Source organism: Sebastes fasciatus, chromosome 5 (genome assembly GCF_043250625.1).
Source record: "Sebastes fasciatus isolate fSebFas1 chromosome 5, fSebFas1.pri, whole genome shotgun sequence".
In the NCBI taxonomy this organism is placed as follows: domain Eukaryota; kingdom Metazoa; phylum Chordata; class Actinopteri; order Perciformes; family Sebastidae; genus Sebastes; species Sebastes fasciatus.
In genome coordinates this window covers 32,236,946-32,255,249 of record NC_133799.1, presented here as the reverse complement: position 1 = coordinate 32,255,249, position 18,304 = coordinate 32,236,946, and the positions used below count along the sequence as shown (strand labels likewise).

The following is an 18,304-nucleotide window of genomic DNA, read 5'->3' as shown; positions in this document are numbered from 1 at the left end:
TCATATAGTCAATCCCATTTTCGCTGTTCTTAGTCTCCCAGAAATTAAACAATAATGTAATTTGTATATTAGTGGTTTCTTTAATTATAAAAGATGGCGTGAAAAAAAAAGATTCACCAGTATGATGTGTATAAATTGCAGCCACATTTTGAGCTAATCTCTCTAAGATTTGGCCCCCATTGAACATTTTGGGCCATGTATAGATCCAACCAATATATCCTCATCCTTGGTACTCTGGCACCACCTACTGGCTGAGACAGGCATCACTGTTCTGTTGGTGTTGGTGGAGGATGTTACACAGAACTCCTGTAAGAATCAAAATCAGAAATACTTTATTGATCCCACAGGGGGAAATTGTGATGTTATACAGTTGGTCTCTTACAAAGCATAAGACATTTAATAAATAGAAATAAAGGAGTATGTAACAAGTAAATTATGTACACAATGTTACAATATGTAACACAATATATGTAGAGAAATATAAATAAATATTACTAATAAGAAGAAATGAGAAATATAAGAAATATGTACAAATATGTGCATCAAACACAAACAATATATTACCACAATGTAAATAAGTAAATAGAAGATCCCAGATGCCCTGCTTCTTCTTTTTACTATCTTTCTTTTTACAGATCACCCACTTTGACTTGGTATTGATCTTGAGATACACATAGTGCAAAATTAAAACAATCTTTAGCTACTCCAATTATATATATTTAGGTTACTTTTTTGGTGTAATTTACTTGCATAAACTGGGGAGCCTGACAAACACCACCACTTAGCCCCAAATAATTAGAGTGAGGCATTTGTCGCATACAGACTGTGACAAGATGAAAAATGTTGGTAAACCTGTAAATTAGCACAAAACTTCTCAGATATTTCTAGCAGTTAAATCAAAATGCTCAGGAACTTGCATTGAATTATTATTTAATTATTATGTAATGTCTCTGTTGTTTAGTTTTTCAACTTTGCCTCAATCTTTCTCAGTTCTAACAGTATCTCCAATAGCAAAGTGTCAGGTTTTAGCAGCAGCAAAGGAGAAGTTAAAGTGACACAGGATTAGAGTGGAGCTACTGTACAGTTCTAGGTGCTGTTGTCAGTGGAGGATGACTGGAGGTCAGACAACAGATGTGTTCCAGTCCAGGCAGAACAGACTTTTGAAGGTAAGTATAGAAACAATGAAGCTGGGCAGCAGTGGGTGGAAGCTACATGCTGCCTCAAGCTATAGCTACATTAATCTCATCAGTAACAATATACACATTAAAGAGCATAGGAGATAAAAGAGGTACAGTGTTATCATAATTCAAAACTTTCTTGGTCAAAAACCAAGATAATTGGTCCGTGTTATAGTCAGTCTTGGCCTTTCAAACAGCCCAAGTATATTTTACAGGTTTTTATGCCTCCGCGCCGGTGACAGCTGTGGTTGGAGGCAATATGTTTTTGCGTTGTTCATCCGCCCGTCCCATTCGCCTGGAGAGAATTTCTTCAAATTGTGCACAAACGTTGACCTAACATCCATCCAATTCTCGTGAATGTGATATCTTGCCTTGAGGGAATTTCTTAGAATTTGGCACAAACGTCCATTTGGAGTCAAGGATGAACTGAATAGATTTTGATGGTCAAAGGTCAAAGGTCAAAGTTACTGTGACCTCACAAAACACATTTTTGGCCATATCTCAAGAATTAATATGCTAATTATGACAGTTTCACACAAATGTCTAACAGGATAAAATGATGAAGTGAGGACATTTTGGACAGACATGGACATAAACTGCAACTTCGCTAGTTGCATATAACCGCAAGGCGTTAGTTCTAGTTAGGAGTATGAGTCTGACTTCTGCCAGGCAACATTTTTACAGCAGAGGATCTAATGTCTAACGTTGATGATGAGGGAATTTTAGATTTCCGATATTCCCTTTAGACAGAAAATCTGTACTGGATAATAATGATTCAATACAGTTTCCATGCATCTTCAATGACAAAGACGATAATTAAACCTAAACATCAAGGTAAACCACCAGATATAATATATATATTAGAAGTGATATAGGTTTACTTTTCACACTAATAGATTGACTTGTCCATTCTACTGGCTGCTTGCCTATTGTGCACAAAAATTGTATTGTTTACTTAATCAGCATAGCCACGTGTGAGAGGGCTTGAATAGTATTAAAAGGGGAAACGAGAGGCCTGACGAGGTCACACATTGCCTCAGATAAAGAGATGGTTCCGCTTCATCTGGAAAAGTCAAATGAGATATACGTATTTTTTCATTTGTTTTCTGGCCTACACTTTGCATGTTTATTCATTAATATTGTGTGTTAATGTGCCTTTTACATTCTTAACTGATTTGCAGACTTGACACTCTCCATAAGGCTTCAATTGTACTTGTACCATTGCAAATATAATGAAGAAAGTTCCAGAGAGATGATGCCTTGAGTCCACTGAGTGAGATGGTTGGGGGACCTTCTCATTACTAACATTTTTCTACTTCCATGATCACCTTGTCACATCCAATGGCCTCTTCTACTGTTGAGTTGTGTTCAAAAAGCAGAGGCTTTCACAATCTGACATCCAGAAACAGAAAAATAAGAAGAGAACTTGTGGTTACCAGATATATCCCCAATTGTCTGGTAATATTGTTATGTATCTCAACACACTTCCCTCCTCACAGTGGATGAGGAAGCAAACTTATTTGATATAGCATACCTGTAATCAGTGGTGTAGATAGCAGAGTTCAGGCGTCTCCTCTTCCTGTTACTGGTCTTTGCTGTGATTGGACATTTGAGGTTCGGGTCAGCTGCTCTATTATAAGATGAGATACCTCACCATGTTACCAGAGAATCAGAGTTATGTCAATAACTGACATATTTAACAAAGTCACGCGTGACCTGGGTAACTTATGGCTCAGACTACTATAAAAGGCCTGTATGCACAGTTTTCCTTTCTACTCTTTTCACAAAGATTTAGTCTATATTCAGATCAATGGACACTTCTGCTGTCATCTGAAATTCAAAGAAGCACAGTTACACTTGTAATTTATTCTAAGTATGTCATGCTGACCACCAGAGACTGTGCTTTTTGACCTGAATTACTTACACAAACATCATTATTTAAGGCTTGGGCATGTTTCACACCACACTGTGTTTAATTGGAAAGAGACCTTCAAATCTGTGTCAGTGCTGTAATGCACTGGGAGTCTGAGAACATGTTCAGCATTTTAATAAAATATAGAGATGGAGATGTGAGATAAGATTAATGAGGCAGGGGAGGAATGGAGCTTAAAAGGACTGCTGAGAGCCAGTGATAGATCAGAGGAAAACAAAAAAAAATTCAAACACACAGCTTTGACAGCATTTCTTTATTTGTTCATTTCTTACCTCAATGCAGAAAATGAGGAAGGGCGCCCACCGGCATTTAAAAAAAAAAAATGATTAGCCTTATTATTATTTTTTTAGATGGCGACCAGCGTCCCCCAGAAGGTGGTGCCCTAGGTGACCTATATGGCCGATGCCTTTCTGACATCTTTTCTGGTCATTTTTGCAAACTGCTAATGCAGAAATATCATGAAAGTATAGGTACTTCTTCAAAATGATGAATAGGTCCATAAGAGGCATGATGCCATGATCTGAAAATCTACTTTTCTTGCTGTTTGTGTTGCTGTTGTATTACCTATACATTTATTATAATGTACCTCATAATGGTCCAATGACACCTAGGGTGACCAGATCCCTACAAACCAAATGATGGACAAAGAGTATGTTTGTGTGGGACAATGTGGGACACGTTACCAAGGCCGAGAGGTAGTCAGTATTTGTGTATTTTGATATAATGTGTAACTTAAATAATAAACATTATGACCCTTATCTTGTAACATCTCTATGCTTTTCCCCAAATGCATCCATTCGCATCAGCACATCTCTTTTTGTTTCTTGTGAGACTCACATGAATTGTGTCGCTTTAAAAAATAACTGGCAAATTTCACAAAAATCTCTGAGAATCGCCTTCCACCGGCTTATAAATACCTTTAAGTAGTTTCACAGTCTTTGTTGTAGCTGCTCTTCCTTTTCTTTGTGGTAGTTTCCATCATATTCCACCTAAATCTGCATAGCTTATGACTTTGCGGTGACTCAAATTTCTCCGTTGGGAGAATGATGACAGCCTTCCCTGCTTTCTTCACAGCCAATTGGATAAAAGGCAGATCTAAAAAAAGCATCTGTCCTGCAGTGGTTTGACTTTTGAAAACTAGAGCCAATAAAAATGTGGGACATTGTCTCAATGTGTTGGATGTGGGACAAAGGATAAAAATGCTGTGCAGTCCCTTGTAAAGTGGGACACCTGGTCACCCTACTGACACCGACATATAAGATAAGATAAGATAAGATAAGATATTCCTTTATTAGTCCCGTAGTGGGGGAATTTGTACAGCCGCAAAGGGTATAGTGCAAAAAAACAAGATGCATCATCTAACACAGTAAAAAAAAAAAAGAGCTAAACAAAGTGTAACAAATATGAACCATTTAAATAGAAGGAAGTATAAAAATAGGAGCAGTATATACAGTATTGACAATAAACAGACTATTAAAAAAAATTGCACAAGTGGAAAATGATATTGCACAGTGAGAATGAAATGGAATTCCACCTGAAAATACTGCACAGTATGAATTAGATTCAAGATTCAAGATTCAAGATTCAAGATTCAAGATGTTTATTGTCACGCCGGTTATACAGGTACAAACGTGTGAAATACTTTTTGCTGGGAAGCTCCATTAAAATAATAAGTTATATTACATTTACATTACAATTTCATTTACATTAAAATTATAAAAGGAAATACTTTGTACAAGGACATATTAAGAACATACAGTATAAGATATATTTTGTTTGTGGTTTCCCCCTTTTTTGCCATGCTACACATCCCCCGGTCCAGTAGGTGGCGGTAAGCACATTGGTTTGTCATCCTCCAGTAAACACAGAGAAGCAGCAGCAGCTCCCCTCCGGTGATGCTACTTGTAGCAACAAGCCTGTACTGTACTGTACTGGCCGCTCCTCATACCTGTAGTTGGGAGTCTCTTTACTTCTTCTCCTCCAGCAGCCTCCAGTCTCATGTAAATGGAGTTTAATGGACTCTGCGAGCTGTCAGCGGGGTCAAAAGAAAGCAAACCCGAGTTAACCATGCGGAGTGACCACCGTGTTGGTGTTTAAAGATGACGTTAGTGTGAGCTTTACGTGTCTCTGTAATGATAGTCAGCGGAGAGGCGAGCTAACAGCTAACAGCTAGCGTTCAGTCAGTCAACTTGTTTAGCAGCATACCACAGTAGCTGCTCTGCTGTATCAGCCAGTAGCAGTGGACCTGAGACACTTCACTGTTTAGTCGTGTTAGAGGTATGGTTCATGTGGTGGTTTGATGGGGCTTTTAAGGATCATGATGCCGGCCAAGTTCCAGCTGTTGGCCGTGTTGGTTTTTGCAGTAGCGATGCTGTTTATAGAGAACCAGATCCAGAGGCTGGAGGAGTCCAGAGCCAGGCTGGGTAAGAACAAAACATGCAGATATTATTATTGCATAATTATTGTGTTCATGAAAAAGTCTTTAAATAATATTCCAGACGAAACTGTTGGTGGCAAAAGCATATGGAAGAATTGCTGGAAAACTCAACACATTGAGTTCATTAGTTGATGAATTAAGTTTGAGCAAACAAACAAACTTGCTCAGTTTTATATAACTACTGATAGGTTATTTCTATGACTCAATTATATTTTTTTTGTAAAGTTCTTCTCTGCACCTGTTTTTGACAAACAAATATTTGAGATAGTAATTTTTAGAAAGGGCTTAAATTAAAATCTGCCATATATTATAAACATGAATATCAGTTTTCCTCCCATTACATCATTTGATTTAAAATCAATTGCAATTAATTAAATAAAATGAGGTCACACAGTTCATGTTGATCAGGCAGTAACATAGAGCATATAAATTAGAGAGCAAATGAGTGCGTGTGTGAAGGTTTATAGAATAAATGCATACATTTTTTGGCCCAAATAATAATACATTGTTCTGCAAATGTCAGTCAAATGCGAAAACTCTATCGACTCAAAGTGTCCATTAAAGCTGTAGTGAAAAAAAGTTATTTTTATAAAACAGTCACTATATCCTGACATTAGTGCATGAGACAGGTAATCTGAAAAAAAATCATGTGCTTCTGTGTCCTCCGGTGCTCCTAATGGCATCTGCAAGATTTCACAGACCGGAGGAAAAACAACCAATCAGAGCCGAGCTGGAGCCTGCCCTCTCTGAGCAGCTGTCAATCACTCGCAAACTCTGATCAAACGGTCAAACTAGGCAGCGCTGATCAAATATGAATCAATATTCTGTTACTATAATGCCTATTTCTCGCCTCAAATGTTTTCAGAATCATCTTGTAGTGTACTGTTTAGCATGTTGAGACCAGTTGAGGAAATACCAAGCACCGCCCACCAGCCGGAGCAAACTTTCTGTATATCGCGACACCCCTTTCTTAGACCTTTTATATTATATATTTGCACTCTTCCCACTTTGTATTACAACCGACTGCACAGCAATTTCCCTCGGGATAAATAAAGTCTCATCTTACTGTACAGTAGTACTTGTTAGAAGTAGGCACCTGCTAGATTGAAAAAAAAAAGTCAGACTTTGTATCTTAACAGTTGCCATATTGCACTTCAGTAAAGCTGAATGTTGAGTGGAATGAGAGTAACTAACCGCCTGCACATTTACTGTATAATTTCTTTAAGAGGAAGGGAATTACAGGGGCCAAGAGACCATCCATCTGCCCTCAAGTGCAAACATCCTGCAGCAGACACATGGCTCCTCTCTCCTCTTGGTGTCAGACACTGAAGTGCTGGCTGGCTGAGCAGCATGATGCCTGCATTATATTGAGCGAGACACAGCCGATCCAAGATACTCACAAGGCCATTCCTGTAATTGACTTTAATTAACATTGCAGTGGAGACGAGAAGTGGGAGAAAACACTTTTAATTATGCCTCCTGTCAGTATTATCATCAAAAGCTTGTTTGCTTGTTTTGATGTTATTGTATTTGGACTGTGTTGTTGTCATTAATTAAGACAAGACTTCATCTTAAAACTACTTGTTCATTTTAACAACAGATGTACATTTGTCTTTACTGCTGTGCTGGTGGCCTCACACCTGCTGTGTGTGCTACCAAATGAGAATAACAATAAGCATCACCTAACTTTTGGCTCGTTAAAATCCATGCTGCAGAGAATGTCAGCCAGCCCATAATCATAAAAATTGAGGATTATATTGATTTAGTGAACAATGAAAATGCTCTATATATTTGACAGTCTTTTCTAAGGCATATATGTATAATTGATGGTAAATGTGATATTTTCAGAACGTACCATTGCCAGATACGAGGTGGCTGAAGTCGAGCAGCGTCACAGTGAAGATGCTGGGAGGGAATCGTCACCGCTGGCGGAAAAAGACGACATGGTCATCATCTACAACAGAGTGCCCAAGACAGCCAGCACATCCTTCACTAACATCGCCTACGACCTGTGTGGGAAGAACCGCTTCCACGTCCTGCACATCAATACAACCAAAAACAATCCTGTCATGTCTCTCCAAGACCAAGTAAGACCATTGAGCGTTATTGTATTTAGAATAGGGCTGTTAAAATATGTAGTTGCGATTAATCGCATGATTTTCCATAGTCAATCATGTTAATCGCGAATTAATCGCACATTTTCTATCTGTTCAAAATGTGCCTTAAAGGGGGATTTGTCAAGTATTTTCATCAACATGGGAGTGGGCAAATATGCTTGCTTTATGCAAATGTATGTATTCATTATTAGAAATCAATTAACAACACAAAACAATGACAAATATTGTCCAGAAACCCTCACAGGTACTGCATTTAGCATAAAAGATATGCTCAAATCATAACATGGCAAACTGCAGCCCAACAGGCAACAACAGCTGTCAGTGTGTCAGTGTGCTGACTTGACTATGACCAAAACTGCATGTGATTATCATAAAGTGGGCATGTCTGTAAAGGGGAGACTCGTGGGTACCCATAGAACCCATTTTCATTCACATATCTTGAGGTCAGAGGTCAAGGGACCCCTGTGAAAATGGCCATACCAGTTTTTCCTTGCCAACATTTGGTGTAAATCTGGAGCGTTATTTAGCATCCTTCGCGACAACCTAGTATGACATGGTTGGTACCAATGGATTCTTCAGGTTTTTTAGTTTCATATGATACCAATATCTTCATCTTATTCTTCTCTAGCTTTAAAACTGAGCCCAATACAACATAAAGATCCCAAGCTGCATTAAAATAAATTAGTGGTGTTAAAACAAATTTACATGGACACGTTATTATCGTGTTAACTTTGACAGCCCATATATAGATGCATTAGTAGTGCAAATGAAAACCAGATCTCAAAATCCCATTCAAAACATGAAAGGTCAGAATTTATTACAGTAGTTAAAGTATTTTACTTTAATTGCGAATTAATCTTTTTTATACAGATTTCCAGCCAATAAAAGTTGCTAGACAGAAACTCAACTCCACCTCTCATATGAGCACATTTCTGTCATTATACTATTAATTCTGTACTTAATACAACAAAGAAACAAAGACAGAAGAGTGCTTTGTTGGTGTAACAGATGCTTCGCTTATGACAGGCTTGTGAGCACTTTGATCGTCACAACTGAAAATGTGGAATTAGAAATTGGCCATTGTTGTGGCCAGAGTTGTACTAGTCGTAACATGAAACATATTCACATGAATGTGCCTTTAATACTCTAAAAATATCTAGAGGCTTTGAGCCCTGCTTGGTTACCAGCCTTACGTCACATCTGTGCAGTGTAGAACTTCACCAGTAGTGTTTGTTAGTTAAGGCTCAGGCAGTAGATCTTATTTCGGTAATGTTCTGAATATGTTCCTATTGTTCAGATCTGTCAGTGACTTATATAGAAGAATATGCAGAATACAAGGATGGCAGTTTAATAGTGCTGCATTTTTAATTTCTATCAAATGGTACAATTTCTTAAAGGCTACATGGTTAGCAGCACACAAACCAATAATATCATCATCCACTGAAGGTCAGGTTTTCAGTCGTAGATCACAGATCGTGCAGTCAGATAGTCACTATTCCAGCTCTTTGGATGTGAAATTGAATAATAACTATAGGGATTAAGTACTGACTTTTAGCTTTAAAGGGATAATTTGGGCGTTTTGAAGTTGGAGTGTATGAGGTACTTATCCATAGTCAGTGTATTACCTACAGTAGATGAGGGTCGTTACGCCCCTAGTTTAGAGAAGCAGACAGGAGTTACCACACAGGAGCAAAGCAATGCACTGCTGTGGACGGGGCCGGCAGCAAAATGTATTTTAGCCACCTAAAAGAAAGGCTCATCTAAAAAAAATCAATATCAGTTTAAGTGTACATTATATTTAGAATATTTTGCTGGTTTACCTTGCTGTGAGACAGCTATACAGTCTATGTTTCCGACGGGGAACTGAAGCCGTTATCTATGCTCTCACCAGACTCCATTGGGAAAAAAACTTGCATCATCCATCTACACTGCTCTAATGTTTTGAAATTGTAGCAAAGCAGAGGGAGAGGAGCTCGCAAGTATGATGTCATCAGTAACGTTATAGCTGTGAACGCAGCAGTGCAGTGTGTGTACAGTTTTGGATATTTGTAGGTGAATAAATGCTACAACTCCTGCGGCTTGCTTGGTACCTGCGGATTAAAGTGAAGGCTCCCTTCTCTCCGGGCCGTCATATACCGTTATACGCCGTTGGAATGTAATGAAGGTATGAAGGTATGGAAAAAAAGATACCATACCGACCAAGCCTAAAGGGCTTATTACAGTCGTGCGACAGCCACAGATAACTTTTTCTTTTTCTTTTCTTTTTTGTCAGAGCATTTAAATTATTAACTGCTGTCAAGATGTAATGAGAATTTCAACTAATATAACAAAAAATGCAATTGAAAAACACTTCTAATGCTACCTTTTAATTAGATAAAGTATTTCAGCTTAAAGACACCACAATCATGGTGGTAGAAGTTTAGGGAACCATAACAAGGGAATATTGTTCAAGCTGGGGTTAGTTAGTAGTTTGTTCCCTTCTCTTGTAAGTTTATAGACTCTGCATGTTTTAAAAGCTCCAGAGAATAATACACATGGCATCAGCACATATTACAGCCTGTTAACACTGGGTGCATTGATATAGCTGCCAGTGCAGCTTAGGACACATAGTGTAAGTGCCTCAAAGCTATGCTGGTGTTATTTTTGGCTGCTAGTGCCAAGGTAATATCCTGTCTGCCATCTCACAACAGGCTGCCCCCCCCCCCACCCCCTCCATCTCACAAACAGTCTGTTTCCTCTGCACATGATAAAACGGAGACGAGGGGAAAGAATCAGTCTGCTGGCACGTCGGAGCCCAACTCATTTTACAACAGGAACATTCACATTTGGATCCAGTAATAGCATTTAGCTTAGCCAAAACCGGTCAATGTGTTTGACTTTGTCATATTTTTACTCTCTCAAACCGCAGAGGGTGTTTCAAAGATAACAGCAATAAATGGAGGTGGTGTAGGAAAGGAAATTAGGGCTGTTTCATGTTAACTGATAAAATTGTTACTTTTTCATGGGAGACATCACGCAGCTTATTTTGATGTAAGAATTACAGCATTGGAACTTTTTGTAAATTGAAGCAGTGTAATTTTGGTTTCATACTATTGACCAAAGGCATAATTTCCACTGTACACTAGAGGGTCATGTCCCTTTAACTTTTCAAAATCTTTTTTTTATAGCTTCATCTTTTCTAACTAAAATGTCTCTGAACATTTTTCTCTTATTGTCCTGCTACCATAATCCAGATGAAAGATGCTCTTCGTCGAAAAAAATTTTGATTCGCTCATCTGAGTTGCCTTCTATCGTTGCCGTGCACTTACAGCGAGTGTTTTTTGCACCAGGATTTGCCTTTCAGGCTTCATACAGTCCACCCAACCTTTTTGATGGACATTGTTGTATGCAGCTTGAGATAAAGACTGCAGGCACTACTCAAAGCCCAAAAAATGATCTCTGTGTGTCTGCATGTTGATCTATATTTTTATTAAGTATAGCCAATATTCTAAAAAAAAAAAGGAAAAAAAAGAATTCATCATCAAATATAAGGCAGTAAAGTGGCATCTGCTCTTTGTAGTAAAGATACAAATGCAGCAATATCTATCATAACCATAGACTGTGTATAAGAAGTGGATGTAGTCACCATGACGTCACCCACTGATTTGTGGACTACAGTTTTGAAGCCTCGAGTTCGGTGTTTTGGCAGTTGCCATCTTGGTTTGTTGGAACCACAAGTGACACGAGAGGGTGAAGCTAAGTACAGCCCAACACTGAATAAGAGATTTTAGGCGACCAAAAAGTTACAAATAACTTTCATGAACTGAAAACACACTGTGAAAGGGTTAAAGTTATAAGACGAAAACACGGACAACTCCCAGACCGGACAACGCCGTGTTAGCAACCTGTCAATCACAAGGTAGCCACGCCCTAAAGCATACCCTGCTTTATGGTCTATCTGACTCTAAATGGGACCATAATTTACTAAATGAACATCACGCAGTATTGAAGAAGACTTGAAACTAGCGACTGAGACCATAAACTCAGGTTTACAATGTTTACTGAGGTAATAAATCAAGAGGGAAGTAGGCTCATTTTCTCATAGACTTCTATACAATCAGACTTATTTTTGCAACCAGAGGAGTCGCCCCCTGCTGGCTATTAGGAAGAATGCAAGTTTAAGGCACTTCAGCATTGGCTTCACTTTTCAGACCCGGAGGTTGCGGCCTGATCATAAAGTATCAGCAGCCTGTTGCAGCAGTCGAGCATAGGTTTGATCAGAAGTTTGAGTGTTGCACCGTCTCTACTTTCGCTGCAACATAACTAAGTCAACCATAATGAAAAAACTATTTTTTTGCAGAAAGTGCACCTACTGCATCATTTAGGTAAAATGACTGAAAGTAGGACACGTAACTACAATCGTCTGTTATATTAAAAAGGAGAAACTAATAAAAGAAAACAAGGAGAAGCAATAAATGCTTTCACGTGTGAATGAGCTAACATATGATACAATGTGTTTGTCCTTCACCTAATTTCTTGGTTGAAGCACATCTAATTAATTTGCCCCCCCGCTCTTCTGAACACAGGAAGTCTGTGACCCATTCAGTCAGCTGATTGGCTTCCTGTTGAGCTCATCTGCCTCTACCTCTTTTTGCAAGCCAATGTGATTTCCATGTAATGAATTCTCACTAAAACCATCTCACAATGTCAACTGCAAAGACATCCTTTAAAATGTGAGAAAGTCAATGTCTTTGGAGCAGAAATACAAAGAGTATAGAAGCCGTGTTTTTTTGACAACCGCCATTTTGGACTGAAAACGCTTATTGTATTTATAATATTTAATTGTTCAACGCAGGCCATTTCAATAGAATAGAAATACATTTTTTTTTAACTTTTGTAGGGCACTTTTTAGGCTGAGGTTTACTGTCCGGTAGTCGCTTTCAGTCCAAAATGGCGGAAGTGTAGCTCTGCTGCTGGGCGCTGATGTTGCAATGGAACAAACAATTGACTTCCACTTCTTGGTTATATCCATTCTTTCATACAAATGTATCAGCCTTCAGCAAAGCCAGTCTTTTTCTCTTCCCTATCCCAGTGTTTTCTTTTGTTGTTGCTGTGTTTTTCCATTTGCTGGAGTTTCCCTGCTGCTCCCATAATTAGTTTCCATTATCTTTGGCTACAGGTGCGCTTTGTCAGGAATGTCACCTCGTGGAGAGAGATGAAGCCCGGTTTCTACCACGGCCATGTAGCTTATCTGGACTTCTCAAAGTAAAGCCCTTCATTTCCTGTAATGCCATTAATATCCAGATTAGTTACAAACAGTTAGAGCAGATAAAGGGAGGTCATGTATTGATTGCAAACGTGTGCTTTAGTGTTGATTAATAGCATTGTTGTCCTTATCTCCCCTGGCACTATCATTTCAGTGATCACAGGTAATTATCCTAATGGTGTAAGTGTTCTTCAGTGAGAGAAAGAGAGCCCCTGTTAACTTGAGTTCTCCCTGATGCTGCTTCATGTTATGTCTGTGTGTGTTCAATGAAAATAAAATATGTCAACCCCTTTTCTTTTCTTTTTTATTTAGATATGGGGCGAAGGGTAAGCCCATGTACATAAATGTGGTGAGGGACCCCATAGAACGCCTGGTGTCGTACTACTACTTCTTACGTTTTGGAGACGACTACAGACCGGGTCTTCGACGAAGGAAACAAGGAGACAAAAAGGTCTTTGTGTAGAGCTCATCAGTCTTACTCGAATAAACCTTTTGTTCAAGGCCTGTTGTTTGCCCGGACAGAAATGTACAATAGCGAGAGTTTTCTGTTTGTCTTTCAGACCTTTGATGAGTGTGTGTCATCAGGTGGGTCCGACTGTGCTCCTGAGAAACTCTGGCTGCAGATCCCCTTCTTCTGCGGCCACCATTCGGAGTGCTGGTGAGTGGGCTGCACCTGCCACATCACAAACGGAACACAGTCTGTGGGAATGAGTGCAGGACGCCGGCAGCTTTATATGACACAGCACATTAGGGCTGAACATAAAATAGTTTATAGTTAATTGTTGGCAATTTTCAAGTCACTAGAGCCTCAGTGTTAAAGGTTCTCTGTACAACATTCAGAGGATTAATATAACAGCAAATAGGGATGCACCCGTCTAGCTTTTTCAGTCCCGATAGCGATACCTGGGCTTTGGGTATCGGCCGATACCGAGTACTGATACAATACCAGTGTTTTAATTAATAAGCTGTATGCCTCACTGTGTGGAAGTGACTGGGATCATTATTTTATGTGTAAGGAAACATCAGGCTTGACTTTAACATCGTTTTCCTAACAAAATGTAACAAATAAATAGATAGATTCAAATTTATTGAATTGCTATTTCTTATTAAATTAATAAATTGTACACCAGAATCTTAAAAAAAATCTTCAGAATTAACAGTCATTAATTCAAGTGTAAACCTTTTTAATGCAGATTGGTCAAAACTTAAACAGGAATTAAAATTACAGTATATAATGTGTATAGTATATAAACATAAACTTGAATTGAATAAATCGGCCCCATTGTCACCAATATCCGATCCAGCTATTTGAGTCAGTTTAGGCCCGATATGGATCCGGTATCAGTGCATCCCTACCATCAAACAACTATTGTCTATGTAAAGGTATAGAGAAGTAAGATCTACCTGAGCAGAGAATGAAGTCACTCTCCGTCTGTGCGTTGTAATCAGAGCTTCTCTGTGCTTTGTTTACGTAGCCGGGCCGGCCGCGCGTGCTTCTAGTGCATGTGAGCATGCCCCACTGGCACCAACCCTCCGGTTCCCTCTCAGGTTAACTGTTAGCTCTGTCTGAACTGTTGCAGTTGTTTGCACTGTTAGCGCTGTTAGCACCATTAGCCGTCGCCATGTTGAGAGCTGTGCCTCAATTTCGAATTTAGCACCTTTAAGAATAACCCAATTAACGGTGTCTGTACAAGCTGCAGCAAGTAAAAGTTTAGACAGGTAGCTGTTGATTCAGGCTGGTCTCATAAACTGGTCGGAGCTATACCTACGAAAAGTAACGCACTGTAATTCGTATTTATCCCAAAAAATGTATTTGTATGTAATCCACGTGAACCAGGAAATATAAAGAGTGACAAACGCTGCGTAGGTAGGAGGTTGGGGTGGATGTTTGGGGTAAAAACAACAACTGACTTTTCCCCAGGAGACTGGTGTTCGTACTCCGTGTGAAACCAGAAGTCAACGTTGATTTATTTGTGGCGTAACTTCCGTATTTAAGCCGCTTCAAAGAGTTATTCTAACCCAAACCACAATCTTTTCCTAAATTTAACTAAGTAGTTTTGTTGCCTAAACCTAAATTAGTTGTCACATGTTGTTGGACATTCGTAAGAAAACACACAAAAAATGAGGAATAACTTTTTGCAAGATATCATACGAACCATTGTATGGGGATACATTGGTTGTTTACAACATTTGTGTCTATACATTTACGTTTGGCCAAAGATAGTTTTGTGGAAGAAGAAACGCCATTCAGTATTATTTTTAATGCTTGAAAAAAATAAGGAATTTTTTCGTATGTTTTTGCTGTTCATAAAAGACCAACAAAGTGACAGGTCTTTATCTATAATATTTCATGTGCTGTTTTGAGTGCAGGACTGCAGGCAGTAGATGGGCCCTGGAACAGGCCAAATACAACCTGGTGAATGAGTACCTGCTGGTTGGAGTAACTGAGGAGCTGGAGGACTTCATCATGATCCTGGAGGCAACACTGCCACGCTTCTTCAAGGGAGCCACGGATCTCTACAGAACAGGTAGCAACACAACACACCCGCCTTCCAGTCAGCCTCGCTATACTGCAACGTTTTTGTTGAATATTTTCTTCTATTTGTGGTGACCACTACGATACCAAAATTCTGACTTCGATACGATACCCTGCCTAAATACTTCGATACCGATGCTGAAACGATACCACGAAAAAAACCTAAAACATCAGGAAAAGTAATGGAAAAATAAATGACTAAACAAGGAACTAAAAAAATTTACATGGTATGCAGTAATCTGATGTATTTTTTTTGCAAAACAGTCCCCCCGCTGGCTTATCACTAACAGTTCAGGTGGAGAATGGTACTGCAGCACAGAAGACAGCGAAAGGCTTCCAAAACAAAACCCCACAAAATGATAAATACTTTATCGTTAAATAATAAATTCTTATGAAGTTTTGTGAGAAGTTGATGAGAGAAAAAAGATGCTAAAATCAGGAAGACACCACAGTGACTGTAGAAAGCACTGTGTTGTGTTGAGGTGGCGTTTGTGAAGAGTCACTGCCCATTTCACGTTACTGAGAAACACGGTAAAATAATACTTTAACACGTGCTCTTTGGTGGATTACGTGATTGCCGAATTACAGGAGATGCTTGGACAGATTCAGAAAAGATGGTGAATCTAATTTATTCTGTACATTTGATCGGTAACTAGAGCCGCGCTGTTATTGTCCTTAATTTTTTTAACAGAGTTCTGCTGATTCAAACATCAGCTCAGAGCGGGACTGTGCAGCCGGTGAGCGGTTCATCACCTGCTTTAATCCTCTTTTCAACTACATTTGTTGACTCCATCCTTCCGGTTATTGCTACAGTTTATTTTTTTGACCGTCTGCAGCAAAGTTAAAACCGCCCGTTCCTCTAAATGCCTTCCTATGAAGCAGAGCAGCTGTCATTCTTAAAGTACCGGTACTAACAAAATGGGGTATTTTACCATTTTAAAAGGCAGGGTATGCTATACCTTTTTATTACCCGTATACAACAACACTACTAGTGAACTATGTTGGTAATGAAATCATCGTTCAAGTGAAGCGTTGAACGAATGAATGCTTCAAAGCTTCAAAACTTCGACAATTGCCATGTTAATCCTCCAAATCAGTATTCGAATGCTTTGTTTTTTTGTTTTGTTTTTATATAAGTATGTTATAATAAAGTATAACTCCCCAAATTGCCCATGAAATAAGGAATAATCCCACAACATTATTCATTATTCATATTCCACATGAATTATATTAGTTATTCTTGTGTGTAGAGGTGGGTGTGTGTACGGTAGTACGGCAGCGGCACTGTCCCGGGTACTGAAACAGGGGAGATACAGAGTGACAGAGCAACATGTCAGCCCGCTGCACCGCAAAGAAGCTTCGAAATACCTTAGAATATTCCTCACCGAAGCTTCAAAGCCCCAAAAAATGGTATTGGGGACAGCCCTAGATGTTTACTAAGCTTCTGCAGTAACCCTGTGTAGTCTAGACTGACATTAAATCCTCTCGTGTTCCCTCCAGGAAGGAAGTCCCATCTGCGAAAGACATCCGAAAAGAAGCCCCCCGCCAAAGAGACAATAGCCAAGCTGCAGCAGTCCGACATCTGGAAAATCGAAAACGAGTTCTACGAGTTCGCACTCGAACAGTTTCAATTTGTGCGTGCTCACGCCGTCAGGGAAAAAGACGGAGAACTTTACGTCCTGGCTCAGAGCTTCTTCTATGAAAAGATCTACCCCAAAGTGAACTGAAGGTGTAGCCACAAAAAAGAGAGACAAGGGGCTGCACGGGGGACTTTCCGGGACTCTATTAGAAAGTAATTTGCACTTGGAGGAAGTTCATCAAGTGATGCTGGAGAATGCTTTTTCTGACCCTGTTACAGACCGTACAGCGGACTTTCTACGAGGAATGTGTCTAATTTTTTTTATTGCGTGTGCAACTGTTGAGAGAACTTAACGTGGATGTAAACCGTCAGTCTGAACGGTGAGAAATATTTCAAACCCAGAGCGAAGGGTGAAATGGTTACTGGATGTGATACATCTCAAAACCCAAACACAAGCAGCCTTTGATTCATGAAGTCCTGTGTTTGTTTTTTTGGGTGAAGCGTCAAGATAAAAGCAGCAAACCTCAACTAGTTCAACAAGTTTCAAACCATATTTTTCTGACAGATTTCAAAAAGCTCACAATGCTGTTCAGCTCCACGTTGTATTATTATTATTTTTTGCACATTTTTACTACATCAGAAATTCTTGTTGACAAACTGTTACAAACAAATCTGAGGTGCGTTTGTACATAGCGTATTAACATGCAGGGAACATGTTTTTCGGGACCAAATGGTAGCAAATGAAAAGAGATTGGATCATTGCATCCTTTGGTGCGTGACTAGTAATGTTTTTTAATCCCTCTGAGATGTTCTCGATTTTTTTACATGTTTATTAACACATCATATCAGAATTTTATCACAGAGGCTGACGTGCGTCTTTGATATAATTGATAGCTGCTGTTTTAGCCTGTGAACTGACCACAGCTGGAGCAGGAGAAAGGTATTAATGAACAAAAAGGAATAGCATGTGTTGAGTACAGGGTTTACCAGAGCTTTGACGTGGTCACAGGGTCATTTCCCGGCGGACAGGAGTGGACTTTAGAGCTGATAGTGCCTTTTATTACAACGTTTATTATTTTTTTTGCCACTAATTTTTCAGTGATACCACAATCATGTTTTCTCTTTTTCTTTTTGTACAACTGCAGTTCCTGTTTCTCTTCTGTGTTTCACACCCCATTAATAACCTAAACATGGATACATAACTGCAAGTTTCTTGGCTCATTTTATTCTTACTGTTTTCCCTTCTAAGAGTTGTTGATCGTGTCTAATGTGTCCTGAT

The 18,304-nt window shown here is 39.1% G+C and overlaps 1 protein-coding gene across 1 annotated transcript; it reads left to right on the top strand.

The window, feature by feature from the left end:
- Positions 1-5,013: 5,013 nt before the first annotated feature.
- hs2st1b (heparan sulfate 2-O-sulfotransferase 1b) lies at positions 5,014-18,227 on the top strand. Its single transcript, XM_074636529.1, has 7 exons — positions 5,014-5,534; positions 7,397-7,635; positions 12,824-12,909; positions 13,223-13,361; positions 13,471-13,568; positions 15,281-15,438; positions 16,947-18,227. The coding sequence occupies exons 1-7, from the start codon at positions 5,411-5,413 to the stop codon at positions 17,171-17,173; spliced, it is 1,071 nt and encodes a 356-aa protein (XP_074492630.1). The 5' UTR covers positions 5,014-5,410; the 3' UTR covers positions 17,174-18,227.
- Positions 18,228-18,304: the final 77 nt, after the last annotated feature.

Coding starts and splice junctions, on each gene's coding strand:
- hs2st1b (XM_074636529.1), top strand. CDS start 5,411: ATGGGGCTTTTAAGGATCATGATGCCGGCCAAGTTCCAGCTGTTGGCC. Junction 7,636..12,823: donor TCATGTCTCTCCAAGACCAA/GTAAGACCATTG, acceptor CTTTGGCTACAG/GTGCGCTTTGTCAGGAATGT. Junction 13,362..13,470: donor GGAAACAAGGAGACAAAAAG/GTCTTTGTGTAG, acceptor TTTGTCTTTCAG/ACCTTTGATGAGTGTGTGTC.